Source organism: Trachemys scripta, chromosome 7 (genome assembly GCF_013100865.1).
Source record: "Trachemys scripta elegans isolate TJP31775 chromosome 7, CAS_Tse_1.0, whole genome shotgun sequence".
Lineage (NCBI taxonomy): Eukaryota > Metazoa > Chordata > Testudines > Emydidae > Trachemys > Trachemys scripta.
In genome coordinates, this window is record NC_048304.1 from 126637524 (window position 1) to 126665298 (window position 27775).

The window sequence follows — 27775 nt, forward strand, 5'->3', positions numbered from 1 at the left end:
CCTCCCCCCACACCCCCCTTACCTGCTTCAGGCTTCCCGCGAATCAAATGTTCGCGGGAAGCAGGGGAGGGGGCGGAGACTTTGGGGAGGGGGCGGGGTTGGGGCGGGGCCGGGGGCTGTGGAGTGTCCTCCATTTGGAGGCACAGAATATGGTAACCCTATACTCTTAGCTCCTCACATGCACCCCTCACTGACTGAAGTGAGGTCCTTTTAAACCAGGTGCCCTGATTAGCCTGCTTGTCTTAATTGATTCTAACAGCTTCTTAATTGGCTCCATGTGTCCTAATTAGCCTGTTTGCCTTAATTTGTTCCAGCAAGTTCCTGATTGTTCTGGAACTGCCCCTGTTACCTTACCCAGGGAAAAGGGACCTGCTTAACCTGAGGCTAATATATCTGCCTTCTATCACTCCTGTAGCCATCTGGCCCGACCTGTCACACTATCTATCCCTTTCTTAATGATTCCCAACGTTCTGTTAGCTTTTTTTGACTGCCGTTGCACATTGACTGGATGTTTTCAGAGAACTATTCACAATGACTCCAAGATCTCTTTTTTGAGTGGATAAACTAAATACATTGAGCTTTGTAAGGTTCTAACCTATAAGGCATGTTTCCCAAACCTCAGTGCATTCTTGTGCTCTTTTCTGAGTCATTTCCATTTTTTCAATATCCTTTTAGAAGAGTGGACAGTAGAACTGGACATAATATTTCGGTAATGGTCTCACTAATGCTGTGTTCAGGGTCGTTACCACCTCCTTACCCCAACTTGATATTTCCTTGCTAATGCATCCAAGAACCATGTTAGCCCTAAAAGCGTACATCTATACTGCCAAAAAAAAAAAAAAAAAAAAAAAAAAGCCTGATGGCAGCAAGTCTTAGAGCTTAGGTCAGTTGACTTGGGCTGGTGGCATTCGCGCTACAGGACTAAAAATAGCAGTGTAGATGTTTTGGGCTTGGGCTGAAGCCCTGGCTCTGAGACCTGGCAAGGGAGGAAGGTCTCAGAGCCTTGTCTCCAGCCTGAGTGGGAAAGTATACACTGCTATTTTTAGCTCTGTAATGTGGGACCATGAGCCCAAGTCTGTTCACCCGGCCTCTGGCACTCACTGCTGCAGGTCATTTTTTGTAGTGTAGACATACCCTTAGGTCCATCAATGGCTATTAGCCAGGCTGGGCTGGGGTGGTGTCCCTAGCCTCTGTTTACTAGAAATTGGGAATGGGCGACGGGATGGATCACTTGATAATTACCTTTTCTATTCATTCTGTCTGGGGCCCCTGGCATTGGCCACTGTTGGAAGACAGGATACTGGGCTAGATGGACCTTTGATCTGACCCAGTATGACTGTTCTTATGTTCTACAGGATCACACTGGGAGCTCATGTTCAGCTACTTATCTATCATGACCTGTAAATCCTTCTCAGTGTCACTTCATTCAAAGACACAGGCCCCCATCTTGTAAGTTTGACCTACATTTAGTGTTCCTAGATGCATGACCTTGGATTCATCTGTATTAAAATGCATGTTGTTCAAATGAACCCACTCTACCAAGCTCTCCAGATCGGTCTATATAACTGATTTGTCCCTTTTATTAGCCATTCTACAACTGTGTGCCCTCGGGAAGTTTTGCTAGCTGCAATTTTATATCTGTTCCAGACAATTTATAAAGTTATTGAATAGTACTGCGCCGCAAAGTGATCCCTGTGAGACCTCACTAGATAGCCCCTTCACATGCCTCCTCCCCACCCCCCCGATGACTATTCCTCTGTCAAGGGATGAGCTTCTCCAGCATGCCTCTTTGTGGCTCTACTGGTGCACTCAATGCCCCTTTCAGTTCTTTCATTCAATTACCAGCCTTAGCTTGGTTCAGAAACATGCATACCCTTTGTAGAGTCTGGTTTATTAAATTTTCTACAGAGGGTGACTGACTTTGTTAGTTGCCCCAGATCACCCTACTCTAGGTCCCAGTAAGATTCCTGGTCAGCTCTTTGTGCCCGTTCAGGAGAGCACCCCCCCTTCCCTAAGTTGGTGTTGTGCTTCAAACAGTCATTCTCTCTCTCTCTCCTTATCACCGGATCCTCGATCCTCCTAGCTCTCTTCTTATACCAGGCTATACATCAATGACCTGTTTTGTAAATCGCATACTTGATTGTTTGTCCACACTTTGGTTCTTTATGTAATTTACTTGAGGCCAAATAACCAATATCAGTTAGGTTTATTGCTAAAAATTAATAATATAGTATAGGAAAAAAGATTCAACCTGATATCAGTTTCTGGGAGGCTATATTGTGCAGCATTTTAAAATTAATCTTACACAGAAGGTGTGCTTCCAAATTTCACATTTCCGCTGGTAGTATTTATAGGATGATTTTATAAGTTACAAAACTCTTTACACATCACTAAAATCTAGTTTGTACCAGTTCCTTAACTTGTTCTGTATCTTCCTTATCTTTGTTTTGGATACTAGCATTCCAGGTATTGGTCTTTGAAGGTAATGTACCTCTCTCCCCAGCCTGTAACAGGGCAGAACATTAATGTATTTTGTCTTTGACAGGATTTCCATTTCCTAATGCCAAATCTGACTTTAACTTTACAAAGTGCTATACATAAATGAACAGGATTATAAAAAGACAGGCCAGTTCAGGCCGTGTAACTGCTAGAAATATAATATAATACAATATAATGGTATGTTTAGATTGTGTGCTTAATACATATTAATATATGCGGTGTGAATAATTCATACTGATGATGTGATAGATAAATATTAGCTGAACACATATTGGTCAACAGAAACAGTCACTCTTCTCACAGCAGACACTCTAGCCCTCCACCTTAGGGCTGGATTATAATTTAGCCAGTTTCATCCTCAACTGGCCTCTTTTTCCTCAATTAATCCTCAGGCTAGGAGGATATAGCAGGCAGCCTTCTGCTGCTGCTGTCTCCTCCCTGCTAGCTCAGGGCCCTGCAGGAGCCTTCTTACTCCCTATAGCAGTTTTGGGCAATCTGCGGCCCACCAGGGTAATGCGCTGGCGGGCCACAAGACAGTGTGTTTACATTGACCATCAGCGTGCACAGTTGCCTGCAGCGCCCAGTGGCTGTGCTTTGCTGTTCCCAGCCAATGGGAGCTGCGGGAAGCGGTGCGGACCACAGGGACGTGTTGGCTGCCGCTTCCCACAGCTCCATTGGTGGGGAATGGCGAACTGCAACCACTGGGAGCTGCGGTGGCCGTGCCTGTGGACAGTCAATGTAAACAAACTGTCTCGCAGCCCGCCAGCGCATTACCCTGACGGGCTGCAGATTGCCCACCACTGCCCTACAGTGTCTGCAAGCATTTGCTGCCCTGCTGGGAGGAAGGAGAGAACATTATTTATTCTGGTCCCCTTCTCCCAGCTCATTCCCAGTTGGTTGGGAGGAAAGGGGAGCCTTGCCCCGCCCTCTCTGGAAGGCTCCTGGCCCTAGGCCCTTAAAGGATACAGTTACAGGATTTTCTCCCAAGAACTACTCATTCCCAGGACTATTTCCTCCCCACATCCCCATTTGGTCCTCTTGGACCTTTCGAACCCTTGAAGGACCATGCCATGTGGTGGGGTGGGCTGACAACTACTACTGAGCTACTGTCCTTAAGGGGCAGACTACCCCATCACTTGCTCACTTATAATTACTTAGAGATTTATCATTTAATCAGTTTTAAATTAACTTAGTATTGGCTACATTGGTTTGTATAGTGCTAATTTTTACTAAAATCAGAATATCATGTGGGACTAAGTCAAATGCTTTACAGAAGTCTAAGCATATTATGTCATGGTTACCTTTATCAACCATACTTGTAATAAAAAAAAAGATAAAATTTGTTTGACATAAAATATTTTCCCTGAAATCATGTTGATTGGCATTAAATATACTATTGTCCTTTACTAATTGCATATCAGCTTTTCCTTTTTCTGCCTGGCATTGATGTCAGGCTAACAAGCCTATATTTACCCAAGTCATCTCTTTGAGAACAGTTGCACAACATTAGCCTTTCCACAATCTTTGTCTAGTGATTTGATGGTGGATTTGTTTTTTTCCCTCCCCAACTTTAGCAAAGTTGAACTATTTCCAGGAGCCGCAAAAAGTTAAAAAATCAGATTTCTCGGTGTTCTTGGCACAGTATGGTGGACCATCATTCATTCCACCATCACAAGACCAGCCATCTTCTTCTGCATTTTACCGGGTGAGTTGGAAGAGCACTTACAAAAATCTAATTATTTTTCTCTGGGGTTCTTGGTGGCAGCAGGGGGAATATAAGAATGCCATAAGGAGTTAGACCACTACTCTGTCTAACCCATTACAGTGGCTGGTGCCAGATGAACAGAACTGGACAAATTGGAGTGATCTGTTCTTTGTTGTCCAGTCCCAGCTTCTGGCAATCAGAGGTTTAGGGACACCCAGAGTATGGGGTTGCGTTCCTGACCATGTGGCTAATAGCCATTAATGGATCTAGCCTTCATGAATTTAGCTAATCCTTTTTCAATACAAGTATCAAAGGGGTAGCCGTGTTAGTCTGGATCTGTAAAAGCAGCAAAGAGTCCTGTGACACCTTATAGACTAACAGACGTTTTGGAGCATGAGCTTTCGTGGGTGAATACCCACTTCTTCAGATGCATGTTAGTCTATAAGGTGTCACAGGACTCTTTGCTGCTTTTTCAATAGAGTTACACTTTTGGCCTTCTCAGCTTCTGATGGCAACAGAAGGTTGTGTGTTTGTTAAGGAAGTACTTCCTTATGTTTGTTTTAAACTTGCTGCCTATTAATTTCATTGGATGACCTCTGGTTCTTGTGCTATGTGAAGGGATAAATAACACTTCCCTATTCACTTTCTCCACCCCATTCATGATTTTATAGCGTCCAGCCTCCCATCCACCCTCCTCCTTCCCAGGGGTAAAACGGGAAGTCTGCTTCCCACCTTCCCACCAAACTTAAACCCCTCTGCCTGTGATCTATACCTAATAGATGCTTGGGATTGTTCAAATTCATCAGCAAAAGTTGCAAGTTCTTTGACCATTTTTACCTTTTTATCCCATAAACACTGTTTTACATCATCATTACACATATTCAGGAACTGTTCCTGAGCTACCAAATCACACATTTCTTTAAAGCTTGAAATACCTTTTCCCCTTACCCACTTATCCGGTAAATCTCTCATTTAGTTTACATATGCCACATTACTCAATCCAGCCCCTCTCTTAAAGCTTCTAAATTTTACTCTATAAGTTTCAGGTGTAATCTGAAACTGTTTTAAAACCAATTCCTTAAATTTTCCATAATTTGAAACATCATCAATTGACATTTTATTGAATATATCCAGAGCTCTCATAGAGAACTTTGCAACCAAAATGGTCATCTGTTGATCCTCAGGAATCTCATGGAGCACACACAGCCTCTCAAAGGTGATGAAATATTCAATACTGTCCCCAGACTCGCTGGATGCAGGACACAACCCCTTCCACTTGTGGATTTTTGGAGAAGTTGAGCCCCTAGTGTCGGGTTCTGTTTCCTCCATTCCATTAAGGCTAGTTCATGCTTTCTGTCTTTTTCTTTCTCCTTGTGATGTTCCCCTGGTGTTATCTGGACTGGTGATCTGCTAGGCCACTTCAGTCCTCGACTCTGGGAGCCAGCCTTACCTACTCTGCTGTGAGAACCACCCACTCCTGGGATGTTCACTCACAGCCTCTGGATGTAAGCTGCTCCCAGCTACGTGAGTAGGCACTTTTGGCCAGCTACTGCTTGGATTGTGCAACTGAGTTACGCTAGCCATTATCTCCGGTCCCAGACACAACCCTATGAACCTCTGTCTTGCAGTGTCCAGTTATGCCCACTGGACGCTGCAAGCCTATATGGTTCATCAATTTAACAAAGAAATTGGTATGTTCCAGGCTTGTTATTCCAAGGGGAGTCTCTGCACTGCTTCAGGTAGAATAAACAAACAAATTTATTCACTACAAAAGATAGATTTTAAGTGATAATAAGTCAAAGCACAAGAAGTCAGATTTGGTCAAACAAAATAAAAGCAAAATGCATTCTAAGCTGATCTTAACACTTTCAATGCCCTTACAAACTTAGATGCGTCTCACCACAGGCTGGCTGGTTGCCCATCAGCCAGGCTCTCCCCTTTGATCAGCGCTTCAGTCGCTTGGTGGTGATGTCTGTAGATGGAGGTGGAAGAGAGAGGAAGAGCATGGCAAATGTCTCTCCCTTTTATCATGTTCTTTCTTCCCTCTTGGTTTTGCCACCCCCCTTCAGGGTCAGGTGAGCATTACCTCATTGTAGTCCCTGACTGATCAAGTGTATGGGGGTGACTTACTCGAGAATCCAACAGATCCTTTGTTGCTGCCTAGGCCAGTGTCCTTTGTTCCTGTGAGGCTGGGCTGGGTTTGTCCCATACATGTCCTGATGAGGTGTGAACCGCCCCTCTGTTCCTGGAGAGTTTTGTCTGGGTTTTTTTTAAGCCATGAGGACACATTTTCAGTCTCATAACTCTATAAACAACAATGCTCAGTGCACCATGAGACTTCAAAAGACACCCGACATGACAGACTTTGCTTTGGATATCACACAATCATATTATAAGGAAGAACATGGGGATGCAGAGTGTTCCCCCGAAATACAGAGTTGTCACACTCCTCCATTGCTCGCTTCCAGGCTTCACTTTCTTTATCAGTCTCTAGCTGTCTCAGTTCCATGGCTAGTTTCTGGGTTTCCATGGCCCTCTCATGGGCTGCTTTTTGTCTGGCTTATTCTGCTTCCTGGAATTCCATACATCTTTTATGTTCTTTTTTTGCTTTCTTCTATCTGCAATCTGTAGAGCTCCAACTTTTTGGTAGCTTTATTTGCACTCATTTTCCTACTTTTCTGCTCCTACTTCCCTTGCCCGAAATAAGCAAATAGAAAATAACAAACCAGTAATCACTTTTTCTGTTCCCTGGCCGACAGAGTTAAAATCACCACCAGTGTCTCAGAGCAATAAGCTGTGCACACAACCCTGTTCGCTGCACCACTGTGATGGGTTGGACCCCCCTTCCGGGGTGCCACCTGATGTGCTTGGGGTCCCACTGAGCCTGCCTGTTCTTTACTATTCTTTTAGCCGATTTGTCTAGTACAGAAGTTAGACTTACCAGCCTGTAATTGTCAGGATTGCCTCTGAAGCCTTTGGCATTATGTTAGCTATCCTCCAGTCGTCTGATACAGAGTTAGTAATTGTGGAGTTTCATATTTGAGTTCCTTCAGAACTCTTGGGTGAATACCATCTGGTCCTGGTGACTTATTACTGTTTAATTTATCAGTTTGTTCCAAAACCTCCTCTATTGACACTTCAATCTGGGACAGTTCCTCAGATTTGTCTCCTAAAAAGAATCCTCTCCAGTAAAGACTGATGCAAAATAGTCATGTACCTTCTCCATAATGACCTTGTCTTCCTTGAGTGCATCTTTCGCACCTCATTGTCCACTAACTATTCAACAGAGTACTAGCAGCAGCACCCTGATCACTGATATTGCTGCAGCACAGAAAAGTCTGGAAACAGTTAACTACTTTCTGTTGGGGGATTATGAGCACCTGAGTGGTAATTACCAAGCCATCGATACAATTGGTAGTAATTGGTAGGAACAAGAAGCAGAGAGAGAATCATAGAATACCAGAATCATAGAATACCAGGGTTGGAAGGGACCTCAGGAGGTCATCAAGAAGCTCAGGGGGTGATCTGTGTGAAGAAGAGAAGTTGTGTGGAGAGTTTCTGCTGCAATTTGCTTGTGACTTGGTCTGTTTGAAAAAGAGTTGTGAATGAAAGGTACCCTTAGTGAAAGGGAAACACCCTCGGCACATTTATGATTGTGAGGTAATGGAAGCAAGGCAGTGTGGCACGCCAGGTAGCTGAGGGAGAATCCTGTGATGGGCTTGATACCGGCTGCCAAGTAGACATGGAGCCATTGATCACTACCCGTTGAGCCCGATGATCTAGCCAGCTTTCTATCCACCTTATAGTCCATTCAGCGCATACATCTTTAAGTTGCTAGCAAGAATACTGTGGGAGACCATATCAAAAGCCTGGGGCCGGTTTTGTTCAATATCTTCATTAATGAACTGGAGGATGGTGTGGATTGCACCCTCAGCAAGTTTGCAGATGATACTAAACTGGGAGGAGAGGTAGATATGCTGGAAGGTAGGGATAGGATACAGAGGGACCTAGACAAATTAGAGGATTGGGCCAAAAGAAATCTGATGAGTTCAACAAGGACAAGTGCAGAGCCCTACACTTAGGACGGAAGAATCCCATGCACTGCTACAGACTAGGGACCGAGTGGCTAGGCAGCAGTTCTGCAGAAAAGGACCTAGGGGTTACAGTGGACGAGAAGCTGGATCTGAGTCAACAGTGTGCCCTTGTTGCCAAGAAGGCTAATAGCATTTTGGGCTATATAAGTAGGAGCATTGCCAGCAGATCGAGGGACGTGATCATTCCCCTCTATTCGACATTGGTGAGGCCTCATCTGGAGTACTGTATCCAGTTTTGGGTCCCACACTACAAGAAGGATGTGGAAAAATTGGTAAGAGTCCAGCGGCAGGCACAAAACTGATTAGGGGGCTGGAGCACATGACTTATGAGGAGAGGCTGAGGAAACTGGGATTATTTAGTCTGCAGAAGAGAAGAATGAGGGGGGATTTGATAGCTGCTTTCAACTACCTGAAAGGGGATTCCAAAGAGGATGGATCTAGACTGTTCTCAGTGGTAGCAGATGACAGAACAAGGAGTAATAGTCTCAAGTTGCAGTGGGGGAGGCAGGGCCGGCTCCAGGCACCAGCTTAACAAGCAGGTGCTTGGGGTGGCCAAGGGAGAGGGGTGGCAGGTCCCTCACTCCCTCTAGGAGCGAAGGACCTGTCGCTGAACTGCCGCCGCCGATCACGGCTTTTTTTGTTTGTTGTTTGGGGCGGCAGAAATGCTGGAGCCGGCCCTGGGGGGAGGTTTAGATTGGATATTAGGAAAACCTGTTTCACTAGGAGGGTGGTAAAGCACTGGAATGGGTTACCTAGGGAGATGGTGGAATCTCCTTCCTTAGAGGTTTTTAAGGTCAGGCTTGACAAAGCCCTGGCTGGGATGATTTAGTTGGGGATTAGTCCTGCTTTGAGCAGGGGCTTGGACTAGATGACCTCCTGAGGTCCCTTCCAGCCCTGAGATTCTATGATTCTATTATATGGGCAGGTTTCTTGCTTCAGATGTAATTAAAAAAAAATACTGTTAGTTTTTGTGTCTTTAGCTAGTTCACATTCTTTCTTGGACTGCCTTATTGTACTTTTACACTTGGCCTGCCAGAGTTTATACTCCTTTCTATTTTCCTCTCTAGGAATTGACTTCTAATTTTTAAAGGAGGCCTTTTTGCCTCTAACCATCTCTCTTATTCTGCTATTTAGCCATGGTTGAATTTTTCTAGTCCTCCTAATATGTGTGTGGTTTTTGTTTTTTAAGTTTGGGGTGTACTTCTAGTTTGAGCCTCTATTATGGTGTTTTTAAATAGTTTCTGGGCAGTTTGAAGACATTTCACCCTTGTGACTGTTACTTTAATTTCTGTTTAACTAATTTCCTCATTTTTGTGTTGTTCCTCCTTTTTGAAGTTAAGTGCTGCTGTGGTGGGTTTCTTCAGCATTTTTCCTTCTACAAGGATGTTAAATTCAATTAAATTCATTGTTGCCAAGCCGTTCAGCTATATTCACCTCTTGGATCAAATTCTATGTTTCACGTAGGACTAGATCAAGATTTTTCTCTCCCCTTTTGGGTTCCAGGACAAGTTGCTCGAAGAAGAAGTCACTTATGGTGTCTAGAAATTTTATCTCTACATACCTTCCTGTGTTGATACATACCCAGTCAATATGGGGATAGTTGAAATCCCCCATTATTATTGAGTGCTCTCTTTTTTTTTCTATCGTCTCTAATCTCCCTGAGCATTTCACAATCACCATCTCTGTCAGAGAGTTGGTAGTACATTCCTACTGCTGTACTCTTTATTATTCAAGCATGGAATTTCTATCCAGAGGGATTTATGACCCAGTCTGATGAATTTAAGATTTTTAATGTTATTTGACTCTGATTTCTTTCGCATATAGTGCCACTCTCCCGTTAGCGTGACCTACTCTGTCATTCCTATATATTTTGTACTCTGTTATTACCATGTCTCCTCCTTCCACCAAACTTTCATGATGCCTATTATATCAATATCCTTATTTAATACCAGGCATTGTACACCTCTCTTAGTATTTAGACTTCTAGCATTTGTATATAAGCACTTGTACATTTTGTCAGTATTCAGTTGTTTAGCTTCGGGTGTTACATTTAACTAGGATTCTTATGTTTGATTCTTCCTCACTAGCTTCTACCTATACTTTACCAACATCTTTCTTATCCCCTTTAATAGAATATAGTAATAAATTCATCCCTAGGGGCTGGAGGAATAAGCTGTTCCCTTGTCAGTTTTCACCCAGCCCTTAGTTTAAAAAAATCTACAACTTCTTAAATTTTACATGTCAGCAGTCTGGTTCCATTTTGGTTTAAGTGGAACCCATCCTTCCAGTATAGGCTTCTCCTTCCCCAAAAGGTTCCCCACTTCCTCATAAACCTAAAATCCTCCTCCCTACACCATCATCTCATCAACAGATTGAGATCCTGCAGTTCTGCCTCTCTTTCTGGTCCTGCATGTGAAACTGGAAGCATTTCAGAAAATGCTGCAGTGTAGGTCCTGGACTTTAATCTGTTACCTAGCAACCTAAACTTGACCTCCAGGACCTCTCTCCTACATTTCCCTATGTCTCTGGTACATACATATACCATTATCATCAGCTCCTCCCCAGCACTGCACATAAGTCTGTCTAGATCCCTCATGATAGAAAGAGGGTCTCCTTCTATCTAACTTCTCTCCCCTACAACCCACATCCTCCCTGCAGTTCTTTTCACTCTCCTTATCTGAGGTCCATGAAACTGGATTATGTTGTTGAATGGGGTTTATGATTAGCTGTATGCATTTGGTGGCGGGGGAGGGTTTAAGGTGTAGGGGCAGTGGGACTCTGCAGGGGCTTCCAGGTGAAGGTGGTTGGGGCTCAGCGGAGGGGTCTGGGTGTGGGGCCTCAGCATGGGGGTCTGGGTGCTGCGGGAGTGGGGCTTGGTGGGGTGGGGGTCTGGGTGCAGCTAGTTGGGGGTCAGTGGCATGGAGATCTGGATGTGGGGGCTAAGGTGGTGGGGCTCATCAGGGTGGGGGTTTGAGTGCAGGAAACTCAGTAGGGGGTGGTCTGGGTGTAGGGGGGCTCCAGATGCACAGTTTGAGGTACAGTGGGTGGGGTTTGGGTATGGATGGCTAGAGGGATTCTGGTGTACGGGGTGAGGCTTGGCAGGGGTTTCTGGGTATGGGAGTCCAGATGCACAGGAGTTGGGTGGATGAGGGAGCAGCTTGCCATACAGTGACCCCTCCCCCTGCAGCTGAGGAGCAATGGGGCAGGAAGCAGGGGAGGATGCTGAGCTTCCTGCAGCTGGGGGAGGTTTTGGGGGGTGGGTCTGACACAGCCCCAGCCACTCCTTGCAGAGGAAAAGGAAGTCCCAGACTCTCCTGCCTCGAGCCCAGCCGGGACTAGCAGCGGATCCCGGCTCAGGGTAGGAGCCACTGGCTGGGGTGTCCCCAGCCCTGCAGTGACCTCTCTGCCAACTGCTCTGGGTGCCTGAAACTATGTATCTGTGCAGCTAGGGAGTGGTGCATGACTGCTGTTGCAGTTTCTCTTTGCTTCTCTGTCAGAAAGTCATTTTTCTTCGGGGAAGAAAAGAAATCTGTGAGGGACATGAATTCTGCAGACACACAGTGGCATAGAACCCCACAGGAGTAATAAGTATGTGTACTATGAGCATATTGAACCATTGCTCAACAAAGGCAGAGTTAAAGTTGCATTGGCATGTATCTTAACTCTGTATTTTCTAGTTTTCAGAGGTCAGAGTTTTGCTAAACTTGGCGTGCTGGAAGGGTATGAGATACCTCTGGGCAACCTTAGTTCTGCATTAACAAAGTGGGTTTTTTTTTTTTTTTGGTCAGTGAATTACTTAGGAGTGGGGGGGTTGTTGTGTTTTTTTGTTTGTTTGTTTTTAACAGCAAGAAATTTTGTTGGTAAGAGTGGTTATTTAGGCATTTGTAGTTCACACTTAGGTTTGCAGTTGATACAATGCTATGGCTAGGTAATAACAAAAAGACTTTTTCATCAGTGGATCTCAAAGATCTTTACATCATTACACCATTTTCAGATGGGAAATTGAGTCTCAGAGGTGTGAAGTGACTTGTCCAAGTTCACCCAGCAGGCCAGTGGCAGAGCTATTAATTAACTCCCAGTCCAATGGTCTTCCCACTAAACCGCACAGATGCCTAATTGCCACTCCCAACCCCCAGTACTTTTTGTTATCATGGATGGGGATTATGGTTATGTTGGGAGTGTGTGGAGGGTCAGTGAGAGAAATCCCAGACATGGTCTATGTCCCCAAATCATGGCAGTTTTTAACTAAGCGCATGAGAGAAAACTGGTGTGTCTCTTCTTCTCCAGTCCTCTCCCCCACCATTCCCAGTAACATGTTGGCTCGAGAAGGGTGAAACGTACATTTCTGGCTCGCCCTCCTCTTCCTGTTCCATTAAGCCATTCATTGGTATTGTAAAAGCCATTAGCATGTAATGAGCCATTGCTCTTGTGCTGTCTCCTGCCCTATGCTGCTGCATACTCATATCGTAGGTGGTAGTTTACTGGAAAGTTGTACACCTCCTTGGTTATGTAGCCTGCACTGCACACTGATCTGGGCCCCTCACTTCCACTACCTGTCCCCAGCTGGGACTCCTACCTCTGCCTCTGCCTCAGCCAACTTCCTCAGGCCCCCAACCCCCCCCCCACTATTTTGAAACCAGAACCCTCCCCTATACACTCTGGCCAGTCTCCCTCTCCCAGAGGAATGCTGTGCACCGTAACTATTTATTTCCTGGATTTCAGATGTTTAAATGTGTTGGCTTAGGATGTCCCCCCTCTTGTGCCTCCCAGATCCTGGCTGACATAGGGGCCAAGGATAGGGATTCAGACAACCTGATAGGGGCAGCGTCTCTTAGATCTCAGGACACATAGGGGTCAGGGAAAGCCCGCAGGGGAAAGGCTCCCCCAGCTCTCAGCACACACAGAAGGGGAGAATTCAGGGCTGACATACCCCCTCTAATCCCCCAAGTTCCCTGCCACCACTCCCATCCTCTCCCTTTTCTACCCTACACTCCCATAAGGCACAGCAAATTTCAAGACAATCCAGGAATGTGTGTGGCTCGTGGACCACTTAGAAAAGTTGTCCTTTAAACAGAAAACTCTTCTAAATCTTAACTACAGCCGAGCTGGTACTTTGCTATAATATTGTATGAAATTTAATCATCAGCAACAATTTTGGTATATCCAGATCCAGCACAGAATAATCCTGAAAGTTTAGGAAGCTGGGAGAGGTGTGAAGTGGCCCATTCATTTCTGTGATTGTCTTGGCTGAACAAGAACATCGCATACAGATGAATATAGCCAGAAACAATAGTTCTGAGATGACAACTGCTCCAGTCATCTCTGTGGATGTTCCCATCCCCATCTCCCCAGTGCTCGAGAAACCTGTGATGTGCAGCAAGTTTGCCTGTTCTCAACTTCTCAGTAGCAGTGTACTCTTGATGCATGCTCCCAGCATACATGTCCTTAGCTTCCTACGCAGAGGGCAGGGCTTTGCCAGATGCTGGCTCCCATGGAAGGCAGAGAGTGGGGCTCTGACTTCCCAGAGGGAAAAGGCACCCATATCCCATGGGGGGACAGGGAGAGGGGCCAAGACACCCCCAGAATGGCAGGCCTCACCCAGACTCCAGCTTATATGAGGGGGCATAGAATCATAGAATATCAGGATTGGAAGGGACCTCAGGAGGTCTAGTCCAACTCCCTGCTCAAAGCAGGACCAATTCCCAACTAAATCACCCCAGCCAGGGCTTTGTCAAGCCTGACCTTAAAAACCTCTAAAGAAGGAGATTCCACCACCTCCCTAGGTAACCCATTCCAGTGCTTCACCATCCTCCTAGTGAAAAAGTTTTTCCTAATATCCAACCTAAACCTTCCCCACTGCAACTTGAGACCATTACTCCTTGTTCTGTCATCTGCTACCACTGAGAACAGTCTAGATCAATCCTCTTTGGAACTCCCTTTCAGGTAGTTGAAAGCAGCTATCAAATCCCTCCTCATTCTTCTCTTCTGCAGACTAAACAATCCCAGTTCCCTCAGCCTCTCCTCATAACTCATGTGCTCCAGCCCCCTAATCAGTTTTGTTGCCCTCCGCTGGACTCTTTCCAATTTTTTCACATCCTTCTTGTAGTGTGGGGCCCAAAACTGGACACAGTACTCCAGATGAGGCCTCACCAATGCCAAATAGAAGGGAATGATCACGTCCCTTGATCTGGTGGCAATGCCCCTACTTATACAGCCCAAAATGCCGTTAGCCTTCTTGGCAAGAAGGGCACAATGTTGACTCATATCCAGCTTATAATAATAAAAAAAATAATAATTAATGGAGATATCCCATCTCCTAGAACTGGAAGGGACATTGAAATGTCATCCAGTCCAGCTCCCTGCCTTCACTAGCAGGACCAAGTACTGATTTTGCCCCAGATCCCCAAGGGCCCCCTCAAGGATTGAACTCACAACCCTGGGTTTAGCAGGCCAATGCTCAAACCACTGAGCTATCCCTCTTGTCTGCTGTAACCCTTTGGTCCTTTTCTGCAGAACTGCTTCCTAGCCATTCGGTCCCTAGTCTGTAACAGTGAATGGGATTCTTCCGTCCTAAGTGCAGGACTCTGCACTTATCCTTGTTGAACCTCATCAGGTTTCTTTTGGCCCAATCCTCTAATTTGTCTAGGTCCCTCTGTATCCTAGCCCTACCCTGCAGCATATCTACCACTCCTCCCAGTTTAGTGTCATCTGCAAACTTGCTGAGAGTGCATTCCACGCCATCCTCCAGATCATTAATGAAGATATTGAACAAAACCGGCCCCAGGACCGATCCTTGGGGCACTCCGCTTGAAACCGGCTCCCAACTAGACATGGAGCCATTGATCACTACACGTTGAGCCCGACGATCTAGCCAGCTTTCTATCCACCTTATAGTCCATTTATCCAGCCCATACTTCTTTAACTTGCCGGCAAGAATACTGTGGGAGACCGTATCAAAAGCTTTGCTAAAGTCAAGGAATAACACATCCACTGCTTTCCCCTAGTCCACAGAGCCAGTTATCTCCTCATAGAAGGCAATTAGGTTAGTCAGGCATGACTTGCCCTTGGTGAATCCATGCTGACTGTTCCTGATCACTTTCCTCTTCTCTAAGTGCTTCAGAATTGATTCCTTGAGTACTTGCTCCAAGATTTTTCCAGGGACTGAGGTGAGGCTGGAAGTGGGGGGTCAGATCCAATTAGATAGGCAGAGGCCCCTCAGATCTTGGCACAGGGGAGGCAGGGGGAAGGGCTTAGAGATCCCCAGAGGGGCATGGTTCCCCATATCCTGACTCTCAGGGAGTGGGGGCTCAGCCCTCTCAAAAGAGGCAGCTCGCCTAGATCCTGACACACTTGGGAGGGGAAAATATGGGGGTAACAAGTGCCTCTGCCTGCAGAGTGTAACCACTGAGTTTGTGGGTGATGGGTGTGCAGTTGAATGGACACAGCTCAACTCTTTTCTGCTAATAATGTTATGATTTTCTTGCTCCTCCAAAGGCCTAGTGTGTGACAAGCACTGTGGAGATAATTCTGAAGCGATTGAGACCCCAGAGTGATGATCTCAGCCATGGCTTGAGCCCTATCCTTGGGCAACAATACATTGATTAAAATTAACAAGCCTTCAGGAAACTTTTTTCCCTACAGGGGATAGTATTCTGGGAACCCTTGGTCAAATGATCACCAATTAATTTGAGTCATTAACTCTACCCCTGTACCCCCAAATGAAGCACACCAAATTTCAAGGCAATCCAAGTAACCATGCAGGTTTTAGAGCACTTCAAAGAGTCAAGCTTTAAACAGAAAGTTGGTCTAAACCTTAACTCTAGCAGACCTGATGGTTTGCTATAATTCCTTCCTGCAATGATGGTGTTCAGTCCCTTGCACTTGGTATGGGTTTTCCATGAACACTTCGTAAATTCTCCAAATTTCCTTTTCAGGCTGGTGATCCAATCCAGACCTACTTTGCTGCATCATCTGTACTGAGCACACTAAGACAGCCAGTGGGAATGGGTGCCAATGGACTTTGTATTGATGGGAATCCTGCTGGTGAGTGTGGTGATGGTAGCAGTTCCAGCTTTATTGAGGATGACATTTCCTACTGATATTTTTTCATGTCTCTTGTTCCCTTTTTTCAGGTTTCCTGGAGAGTAAAAGCACAAGCTGTACTCGGACCTTCACCAACCTGAGCAGCAGCTGCACCACTGATCCTACCCTGGACGCAGCCTCATATTACCATGACTTCACTATACTAAAGGTGCAGATTGTCTTCCCCACCCTCAGCAGCTTCTTGTACTGTGACTTGACATCCTGTTCTCCTGACATGAGCACTGTTTTGCCACTGCCTCTTCAGCTAATTTAGCTATTACTAAAGTAGAGCTCACTTGTGTGCAATTCTCAGGGTCTCCCAATCACCTTGGCCTGCCTTTCAGTACAGAAACTGATGTTAATGAAGGATTGTTTATTACTGTGAGCAGCCCATCCATTCCATTCTACGTTCCTACAGAACTCCTGGATCAAGAGCATCCTGTCTTGGTGACTTGCTGCTATTTAATGAATCATTTGTTTCTTCACCATCTCTTTTCACCTGTTCTCTTCAGGTAAATAAGATATCTCTTCACAACTTTTGTGGTGAAGAAACAAATGATATTTAAAGAATTTATTGTGGTTTAACGTAACATAAAAATGGCCCTACATGGTCAGACCAAAGGTCCATCTAGCCCAGTATCCTGTCTTCCGACAGTGGCCAGTGCCAGGTGCCCCAGAGGGAATGAACAGAACAGATAATCAAGTGATCCATCCCGTTGCTCATTCCAAGCTTCTGGCAAACAGAGGCTAGGGACACCATTCCTGCTCATCCTGGCTAATATGCTCCATGAATTTATCTAGTTCCTTTTTGAACCCTGTTATGGTCTTGGCCTTCACAACATCCTCTGGCAAGTAGTTGCACAGGTTGACTGTGCATTGTGTGAAGAAATACTTCCTTTTATTTGTTGTAAACCTGCTGCCTATTAATTTCATTTGGTGACCCCTAATTCTTGTGTTCTGAGAAATAGTAAACAACACTTCCTTATCTACTTTCTCTACACCAGTCATGATTTTATAGACCTCAATCATCTCTCCCCTAAGCCGTCTTTTTTCCAAGCTGAAAAGTCCCAGTCTTATTAATCTCTCCTCATATAGAAACTATTCCATACCACTAATAATTTTTGTTGCCCTTTTCTGAACCTTTTCCAATTCCAATATCTCTTTTGAGATGGGGTGACCACATCTGCACACAGTATTCAAGATGTGAGTGTACCATGGATTTATAGAGAGGCAACATGATATTTTCTGTCCTATTATCTATCCCTTTTTTAATTATTCCCAGTATTCTGTTCGCTTTTGTGACTGCCGTTGCACATTGGATAGTTCTCTGAAAACATCCACTCACAATGACTCCAAGATCTCTTTCTTGAGTGGTAACAGCTAATTTAGACCCCATCATTTTATATGTATAGTTGGGATTATGCTTTCCAATGTGCATTACTTTGCATTTATCAACATTAAATTTCATCAGCCATTTTGTTGCCCAGTCACCCAGTTTTGAGAGATCCTTTTGTAGCTCTTTCGCAGTCTGCGTGGGTCTTAACTATCTTGAGTAATTTTGTGTCATCTGCAAATTTTGCCACCTCACTTTGTTTAGCCCTTTTTCCAGATCCTTTGTTAATTTGTTGAGTAGGACTGGTCACAGAACAGACCCCTGGGGCACACTACAATTTACCTCTCTCCATTCTGAAAACTGACCATTTATACCTACCCTTTGTTTCCTATCTTTTAACCAGTTACCAGTCCATGACAGCACCTTCCCTCTTATCCCGTAGCAGCTTACTTTGTGCAAGAGCCTTTGGTGAGGGACCTTGTCAAAGGCTTTCTGAAAATCTAAGTACACTATATCCACGTTTTGAGTCTTTTTTTCAATCTTCCCTCATAGGTCATGTTTTCTAGACCTTTCATCATTTTTGTTGCTCTTCTCTGGGCTTTCTCCAATTTGTCCACATCTTTCCTGAAATGTGGCACTCAGAAGTGGACACAATACTCAAGTTGAGGCCTAATCAGCACAGAGTAGAGCAGAAAAATTACTTCTCGTGGCTTGCTTACAATACTCCCGCTAATACATCCCAGAATGATGTTTGCTTTTTTTGTAACAGTGTTACACTGTTGACTCATATTTAGCTTGTCATCCATTATGACCCCCAGATCCCTTTCCGCAGTACTCCTTCCTGGGCAGTCATTTCCCATTTTCTATGTGTGCAGCTGATTGTTCCTTCCTACATGGAGTACTTTGCATTTGTCCTTATTGAATTTCATCCTATTTACTTCAGACCATTTCTCCAGTTTGTCCAGATCATTTTGAATTTTAATCCTATCCTCCAAAGCATTTGCAACCCCTCCCCGCTTGGTATCATCCGCAAACTTTATAAGTGTACTCTATGCCATTATCTAAATCACTGATGAAGATATTGATCAGAACCAGACCCAGAACCAATACCTGCGGGACCCCACTGGTTATGCCCTTCCAGCTTGACTGTGAACCTCTGATAATTACTCTCTGGGAACAATTTTCCAACCAGATATGCACCCACCTTATTGTAGCTCCATCTAGGTTGTATTTCCTTAGTTTGTTTTTGAGAAGGTCATGTGAAACAGTATCAAAAGCCTTACTAAAGTCAAGATATACCACATCTCCCAAAATCCTTTTTTGTGTCACAGTTTTCCGAAGTATAGTCTGCTATTCTGGAAGTGCATCCGAAGAAGTGGGTTGTAGCCCACGAAAACTTATGCTCTAATAAATTTGTTAGTCTCTAAGGTGCCACAAGTACTCCTGTTCTTTTTGAGGATACAGACTAACATGGCTGCTACCCTGAAACCTATTCTGGAAGTGTGATTGTAACAGGGATTTGCCCAATTTTGCTCTGGTGCCTCATTTTTCTTTAATCTCCCATGGGTTTTTCATCTTCAGCAGGTGACATAGCTCTCTGGCCAAGTCACAAAAAGATCATCCCTTTAAATCAAACCAAACAAACACACATCTTCCATCCTAGTCTCACGAGACACAGCCCTTTCTCCCCTAGGGTCTGTTTTCTTTTCTGCACCACACTCTTTCAGCACTGCACTTCTCTTGGGCTCAGCTCTGGCCCTCCTGGGCTCTTAGTTCCTTCATCCTCCCTGTGTTCAGAGGAGTCACCACATGACCTTGCTTGATGGCAGCATGAACAGTCTGTCCATCCTCTCCTTAATATTAGGGGAGATTAAGGGAAACTCATAGGGTGGCAGCATAGGGGTAACCCACATCCATCGTTGGTTATGGTTTTCCAGCCTTGGGTATCCTGAACAACCAGGCTGTCTGCCCAGTCATCCCAAACTTCCTTGTCTTCCTCCTGTGTTCTCCCAGCCTGCCATCCTTCTCTTTATAGAGCACTGACTCCCAGGTTTATTTTTTTCTGGAGTCCTCCCACCCACTCCTGCTGAAGCATCCATTCCCAGTGCCACTCTCTCTGGAGTCTCTCTGATCTGAGCTTGCTCTGATCACAGGTCACTAGCTTCCTTGAAGGCCCAGTTTAGTTGCATCAGCTTTGTAACATGACTTCAGCACTCTCTCCCTTCAGTTGGGGAGGCAAGCTAAGTGTGGCACAGGTGCAGCTGAGGTCCAACCCACGAAAAAGGTCAGCTCACCCTGTAACAGTGACCTACATTCTTTGTTCCTAGATGTATGACCTTGCAGGTAGCTGTATTAAAACACATTTTGTTTGACAGGGCCCAGTTTACCAAATAATCCAGATCACTGTGTATGACAGCCCTGTCCTACTCATTATTACCACTCCACCAATCTTTGTGTCAACTACAAATTTTATTAGCAGTGATTTTATATTTACTTCTGGGTCATTGATGAAAAGATTGAATAGCATCAGGTTTCAACCGATTCTGAAGAACCCCACTAGAAACACATCCCCTATTGATAACTGCTTTGAGATATGTCAGCTAGCCAGCTCTTAATCCATTTAATATGTGCTGTACTGATATTGTATAGTGCTAATTTTTTAATCAGAATGTTGTGTGATGCCCAGTCAAGTGCTTCACAAAAGTCTAAATCTATTACTTCTATGCAGTTACCTTTATCAACCAAACTTGCAATCACATCAGATAATTAAATCAGGTTTGTTTGTCAAGAGCTGTTTTCTATAAAACCATGTTGACTGCATTAATTATATTCCCAGAATTTGATTGATTTGATATCAGCTTTTCAATTATTTTTCTTGAGGTTGATGTTGGGCTAGCTGGCCTATTTTACTAGGATCCTCCTGTTTTCCCTTTCTGAATATTGGCACACCATCATTGCTGTTCTATTCTTTGGGAATTTCCCTGGCAGTCCAAGATTTATTAAAATGAATATTGGTCTAAATATGAATATGCTGTTGAAATGGATGAGACAGTTTGCTCCTCCCAGAATTCTTTTTTCAGGATGTCTGCAGAGTAGAACAGATGTCACTGCATCAGTTACACTTAGTTTGTATTTTCAAGGTTTACTTCACAACCATGGGACCTAGAAAATTACATTTTCGTAAATGAAAGCTGAGGTTCTTCTGTAATCATCTGATGCCAGTTGCGGGAGCCCTGGGTACAGGCCTGTAGTACCTTAATTTGGCTTTGCACACAGCAGGTCACTAGCAGAACCAGGAAAACAACATAGGTCTCCTGGGTCACAGACCAGTGCCGTATCCACTAGACCATACTTCTAGATTCTAGAGCACAAAGTTGGTGGCGAGTTCCACGGCCTTGGAATAAGCAGGGCTCTGCTTAACACCATATTATCTAGACACTGGTGTGTGTGATCTCCTAGTGACTCTGGGCACTTACAGTTAAAACACATCTGTTGATTTTTCTTTTCCAGGTCCCAGTTAACATGACCGTTGTCCAGTTCATGCAGGTGAGACTCTGCCAATGAAAATAATTCCTGCATCTGAGATAAAGGGAATCCTGAGTCTTGAGCCAAGCACTTTGGGGGAATGGAAAAGTTCTGTGTCTGAGACAAGGCTTTGGAGGAGAAAGTCACATTGTCTCTGGAAAAGGAATATGGGGAAGGTTTCAGATATGAGATGGGGTATACTCTAAGGTGGTATGTGTGTGAGTGAGTGAGTGGAAGATCTTTGACCTGGGATGGGCAGAGATGGAGTAGAGAGCAGGCCCTGGTTCTGGGATAGATTGGGAGTGGAGGGGCAGGTCACAGACAGAAATGTGGTTGAGAAGGGAAAGGACTCAGACTTGGAAGTGGTTTGGAAAGAGGAAGCAGGGGAAGGCCCCAGTTCTTCAAGTGATGATCCCTATGTGTTTTCCACACATAGGTACACATGCAGGTCTGAGTCCGGAAATTCTTCAAAAGCAGTGTCAGTTGATCTGCACATGCAGTAGCTCTCCTTGTGCTCCCGACCAAGGATATCTGAGGCAGGGCGGGTCAATGCCTCTCCAGTTCCTTCTTACTTCTGCATAGCCTGAGTTGGAGTCATGTCCTCCTTCACTATAAGCTGTAAAGTAGAAAATATTTTTAAGTAGTTTATATTGTAGTTTAGTAGTTTAATTTTGTAATAAGTTTAGAGTAGTTTTTTCCTCCTCAGTTGAGGGAAACCATCCCTGGTTCCGGGATTATGCCCAGAGTCCTGGGATTCAAGAACTGCGTCTCCTGCCCTTGCTCCTTCTCCATCAATGATGAACATCAACAGTGCTTGTACTGTCTGAGTGCAGCACGTATCTCTGCAAAGTGCAGTATCTGTCGATACTTACCACCCAGAACTTGAGAGGCACGGGGGCTTTGCCTAAGAAAGTACCTGATGGAGGAGGCTATGAGGCCCAGGAGAACCCCCTGTATGTCAGCCTCAACCAACCAGCCGTGTCCTCCAAGCATGTGCCTTGGAGTGGAGCCTCTAACACTGAAGCCCAAGGGCTCTTCCTTCAGGGCTCCCATGAAAGTAGAGAACACTCTGATGGGCACAAGGACAGAACCATGCAAAGGACAGTCAATAAGAAACGTGTTTCCTCCCTGAGCCGGTCCAGGTTGGGTGAGATGTCATGTCTCGCTCAGACCCAATGGAACTAGTTCTGCCAAAGACCCCCAGGTTGGAAGGCAAGGTGGGCAAAAAGAGAGATCTGCCGGTTCTGAAGGTGGTACCGAAGCGTAAAGCACAGATGCCCACCAGTTCTATGAGTCCTGGTCCACACCAATTGTCGGCACCGCCTTTTTCATTTAAAGACCATTCAACTGCAACAGATGAGCTGAGTCCTTCAGGTGTAACTGCTGGAACTCCTCAGACCCTAGGCTGTTACTTATGTAACACTGGAGGATATATTCAACTTGGTGGTGGTACAGGTGACTGCAGACAGTGCTTGGTGGCACTACCAGAAATTCACTCTGGCAGATAAGGGCTCTGAGAGACACGACCTCCTGGTAAAGAAGGTCTTCTCCTCCACAGGTCTGCAATTTTATGTCATTTAATGATCAACCTTTGTTAGCGAAATATGACTTTAATAACTACTCCAGGCTCACGGACTTCAGAGATAAACTTCCTGTCGCCTTTTATTTATTTAAAGTGAAATGTATTACATCACCATGGGTTCGTCTCTGGTTGCTATAGTGAAACTCAAGGAGCTCAAGCTATTTAGATTAACAAAGAGAAGGTTAAAGGGGTGACTTGATCAGTATGTAAATACCTAGGGGGGACAGATATTTAATAATGAGCTCTCCAGTCTAGCAGACAAAGGTATACAAGTTGAAGCTTGAGAAATTCAAACTAGAAATAGGCATAAAACTTTAATAAGGCTGTTGATTAGTCGCAGTTAACTCACGATTAACTCAAAAAATTAATCGTGATTAATCGCACTGTTAAACAATAGAATACCAATTGAAATTTAATAAAATATTTTTGGATGTTTTTCTACATTTTCAAATATATTGATTTCTGTTGCAACACAGAATACAAAGTGTACAGTGCTCACTTTATATTATTTTTTATTACCAATATTTGCACTATAGAAATGATAAACAAAAGTAATAATATTTTTCAATTCACTTAATACAAGTACTGTAGTGCAATCTCCTGCAAATTGTCTGAGCGATTGGCTGAACAAGAAGTAGGAATGAGTGGACTTGTAGGCTGTAAAGTTTTACATTGTTTTATTTTTGAATGCAGTTATTGTACATAATTGTACATTTGTAAGTTCAACTTTCATGATGAAGAGATTGCACTACAGTACAAGAATAGCAAGAATTCCTGCCTCTATAGCATCCCTATCTGATGTCCCAGGGCAGCAACTTGGAGTTCTGTTCACATGTTTGCAACATACTACACTCTAGGTCAGGCATCAGCTGTGGATGCAGTGGTAGGAATGGCAGTATTGCAAGCATCTTTGTTGCCAGCTTCCTTGCACCTTCCTGCAGTCTGAACATTGCTTGCCAATCACCCAAGTATGGAATACACAGAGGGACCATCACTTGAAAAAGAAGGGGAGGTTACTTACTGTTACTAGAGGTTCTTCGAGATGTGTGGTCCCTAGCTGTATTCCACTACTTGCCCTCCCTCCTCTCTGCTTCAGATCCTGTTGGATTTGTAATAAGAAGAGGAACTGGAGAAGTGTTGACTTGCATTGACTCTTATACCCTCAGTCAAGACTACAGATAGGGATCACATATCTCTAAGAACCTCCAATTATGGTAAGTAACCGCCACATCAGGGATGGATGGTCACACTCCACTCTTTACTGGATTAACTGATTTTTGATTTTTGCTGCCTCCAGGTGAGAATCACCCCTGTCACACAGCCTGGAGCTCCCCAGATGGATGGCAACACCTGTCACAATGTTGTTTCTGAGGTACCTGAACCACCTTTCCACCATCATTGAGGCAGTGCAGGGTTGGAGTTAAGGCCCCAGGTCCTTGCCCTTTCTCTGACTGTCCTCTGTGTTGGACTTGCAGGTGATCTATGAAATAGAGTTCAATGGGACCCATGGAATCCAGAATGTCTCTGTCCAGCTTAAAGTGACCAGTGTCTCTGGGAACTCTCTGCAGCAGCGGTTCACACTTCAGTTCTGGGTCAGTGCCCTAGTTTCACATGGATCCTTGCAAGGGCTGGGTTTAGTGTCCTGACTTCATTTGAGTCCTTGAGTGAGGAGATCTGGTTAGTACCATGAGAGCATGTGGCCCTTGAGGGATCAGGGGTCAACATCCCAGTCTTATACGGGTCCTGTGGGGTATTGGGGTCAGTGTTTTGGTCTCGGGTATGTCCTCAAGGTAGGGACAGGTGAGCTGAGTGCCCTGGTCTTATGCAGGGTTGGAGGGGGTTGGTGTCCTGCTCTTGGATGGTCTCTGGGGGAGGGGAGGGAAGAGATCAGGGTCAATATTTTTGTCCCAGGCATGTTATGTAAAGAGAGGATAGGAGGTAGTGCTGTATTTCACTTGTTCTGAGCAGAGCTGCTGGTGTCCTTTCCAGATGCTACTTGACCTGTGCTCTGGCAGTGGGGGATGGGAATTGCCCTGAAGGGTCAGTGACCTTTTCCAACTCCTTAGGTTCTAAGGCTGGAGGACAAAGCTGGGAAATATTAAATCTGTCTGTAAGTTAGTACTGGAGAGGCCCACTCTTGTGCCAAGTGGCTACAGTATAATGTGGGAGGTGGGAGGTTGTTTGGTTGACTCAGAACAACAGACGCTTGTTGAGGTAGTCGCCAAAACCCCTCTCCAGTGAGGACAGTGTAATAAGTGTGTGTTTGAGAGGGAGAATATCAGTGACCCAAAAATTCAGGGCTGTGGAAGCGTAAGTGTGAGTTCTTCCTTTGAGTATCCGCTGCATATTCCCATTCATGGGAATGCTCTGACCAGAGCAGCCTGAACGGTAAAATTCTATTAGAAGTAGCCATTGGAGCATCCACGCGCCTCCCTTGCTCGTCCCACTTCTTTCCCCCCTCCCTCTCCTTCCCCAATTCCAGACATTCTAAGGCAAGGGTTTAAAAGGAGCATGGCGCTCCATTGCCTCAGTGCCTTCAGCTGTGGCCAGCTGGACGGTTACATTGTTGCTATAGGATCCTTTCAGAACCTATAAGTAGATAGGCAGTTTGTATAGGTTAGTTGGTACATAAGTTCACAGGGTTACACAAAGGATAACATGACAGATCAGAAGGCTAAGAAGCCTGGATTCAAAAGTTCTTCTTCGAGAGATGTCCCTGTGGGTGCTCCACTCCAGGTGTTGGTGCGTCCCTGCGCCTTCGCTCGGAGATTTTTCGCAGCAGTACTCGTACTGGCCACGCATGCGCAGAGGCTGTCCCCGCTGTGAGTCTAGGATAATAGTACGCATGCGTGGCCAATCTCCTCAGTTCCTTCTCTACCGTCCCCGGCCTGAGACGGAGCTCAGCAGGCTCGTTAGGAAATCCCTCACTCTTGCTACAATTACCTATTCTAGTAGTTAGTTTGTTGTCAGTTTTTGTTAGTGTAGTTCATTAGTTCTTTTAGCTGTTATAAAAAAAAAAAAATTTCTCTCAGCTGCAGCCGCTTCTACCATGCCCGGCTCCACAGGCTTCAAGCGCTGCTCTACGTGTAAGGACGCTATCCCGCTCTCTGATGGCCACTCTCAATGTATAAAGTGCTTGGGGAAACCCACATTCCCCAAAAATGTGCCCACTGTAGCAAACTCAGTTCCAGGGCACGGAAGGACAGGGAGCTTAAACTAAAACTGCTCCTCCTGCAAAAGTCTATCGGGTCAGTTTCAGACCCAGGCGCCGACTCCGGCTCTGCTGCCCGCCACAGCCCCCCTACAAATTAGCTTTTGAGCTACACAGAGCTCTTCCTGAGGTCTGGAAAAGGTACTCAAGAGTGTCACAGTTAAATACAAGGTCGAACAGATAGTTTAACATAAGTAGTTAGCATATATTCTATGGGACCATTCAAGGTGAAGTGACCCATTAACACCCCTGTAGTCACAGAAATACAAGAGGGGTTAGTGGGTTACAGATTGTTGTAATTAGTCATAAATCCAGTGCCTGGATTTAAGACCATGACATTTAGTATCTAGCAAAGTTATGAATTTAACCTCCCAGGCTTGTCTTTTGAAAGTGGTGTGCAGGTTTTCTGTGAGGATCAAAACTGATAGGTCAGATATAGAGTGATCACTTTGTTGAATGTGTTCAGCCATAGGTGATGTGGTATTGTTGTCTATTATTTTCCTGTGTGAGTTCATTCAAGTGCGTAGTGATTGTCTGCTTTCACCCACATAGTTACTGGGTCATTTAGTGCACTGGATGAGGTACCCCCCGAAGTTGTGATAGGCATGTGTAAGACCCACAGGTCTTGAAAGCTGTGTTGTGGGGGGGTGTTGATCATTGTAGCAATGGAGATATGTCTGCAGGTTTTGCATCTGTTGTTCCGGCAGCTTCTGGTGCCACTTTGAGTTAGGCTGGGTCTACACTACCCGCTTGAATCGGCAGGTAGAAATCGACCTCTCGGGGATCGATTTATCGCGTCCCGTCAGGACGCGACAATCGATCCCCGAATCGACGCTCTTACTCCACCAGTGGAGGTGGGAGTAAGCGCCATCGACGGGAAGCTGCAGAGGTCGATTTTGCCGCCGTCCCTACAGCAGAGTAAGTCGGCTGTGATACGTCCAATTCAGCTATGCTATTCGCGTAGCTGAATTTGTGTATCTTAAATCGACCCCCCCCCCGTAGTGTAGATGTAGCCTTAGTGTGTCCTGATATGTGGGGAGCTTGCTTCTGTTGAGCTAGGAGAGGTTGCGGGGAGGTTGTCTGTAGGACAGAAAAGAGGGTTCAGGAAAGATTTCTTTCAGGGTTGAGTTCCCATCAAGTATGGGTTTTAGTTTGACAATAGCCGATATGGATTCCAGCGTGAGGTGGTAGGTGACAACGAGGGTGTGTGGTCAGAGTGGGTTTTATTTCTGTATTTAAGCAGGCTCTCTTGGGGTATTTGGGTGGCCCATTCTATGATGCAATCTACTTCTCTGGGAGTGTCCTTGTTTGGTGAAGGCAGTTTTGAGTGTTTTAAGGTGTATATCCTGGACTTGCTCCTCAGACAATATTCTATGGTATGTGAGTGGCTGGCTGTAGATAAGAGTTCTTAGTGTGTTCGGGTTGCCTACTGGATCTATGAAGATAGGTGTCATGATCTGTGGGTTCCTTGTATATAGTTGTCTGTAGAGTGAAGCTGATTATGGTGTAAAGGAAGTTGATGCTAGTGTGGGACTGTTCCAGAGAGAGTTTGATGGATGGGTAGTGGTGGTTGAAGTTGTGGTGGAAATCTATGAGGGAGTTTAAGCCGTCTGTTCAGAGGATAAAAATATCATCAATGTATCTCAGGTATATCATTGGTTCTGTGATGCATTTGTCCAGTGGTGCAGTCCTAGGACTACAAGGGTGATAATGGGCCACTTCACCTTCAATGGTCCCTTAGAAA

The 27775-nt window shown here is 45.0% G+C and overlaps 1 protein-coding gene across 1 annotated transcript in view; it reads left to right on the forward strand.

Moving 5' to 3' along the window:
* Positions 1–27775, forward strand: part of TCTN3 (tectonic family member 3) — a gene marked incomplete in the record, with an annotated part of 69847 nt that overhangs the window by 10627 nt on the left and 31445 nt on the right. The window contains 6 exon segments of the mRNA XM_034776488.1: positions 4074–4204; positions 16233–16341; positions 16431–16549; positions 21224–21259; positions 24118–24192; positions 24296–24412. Of these exon segments, the coding sequence (XP_034632379.1) occupies positions 4074–4204; positions 16233–16341; positions 16431–16549; positions 21224–21259; positions 24118–24192; positions 24296–24412 (587 nt within the window).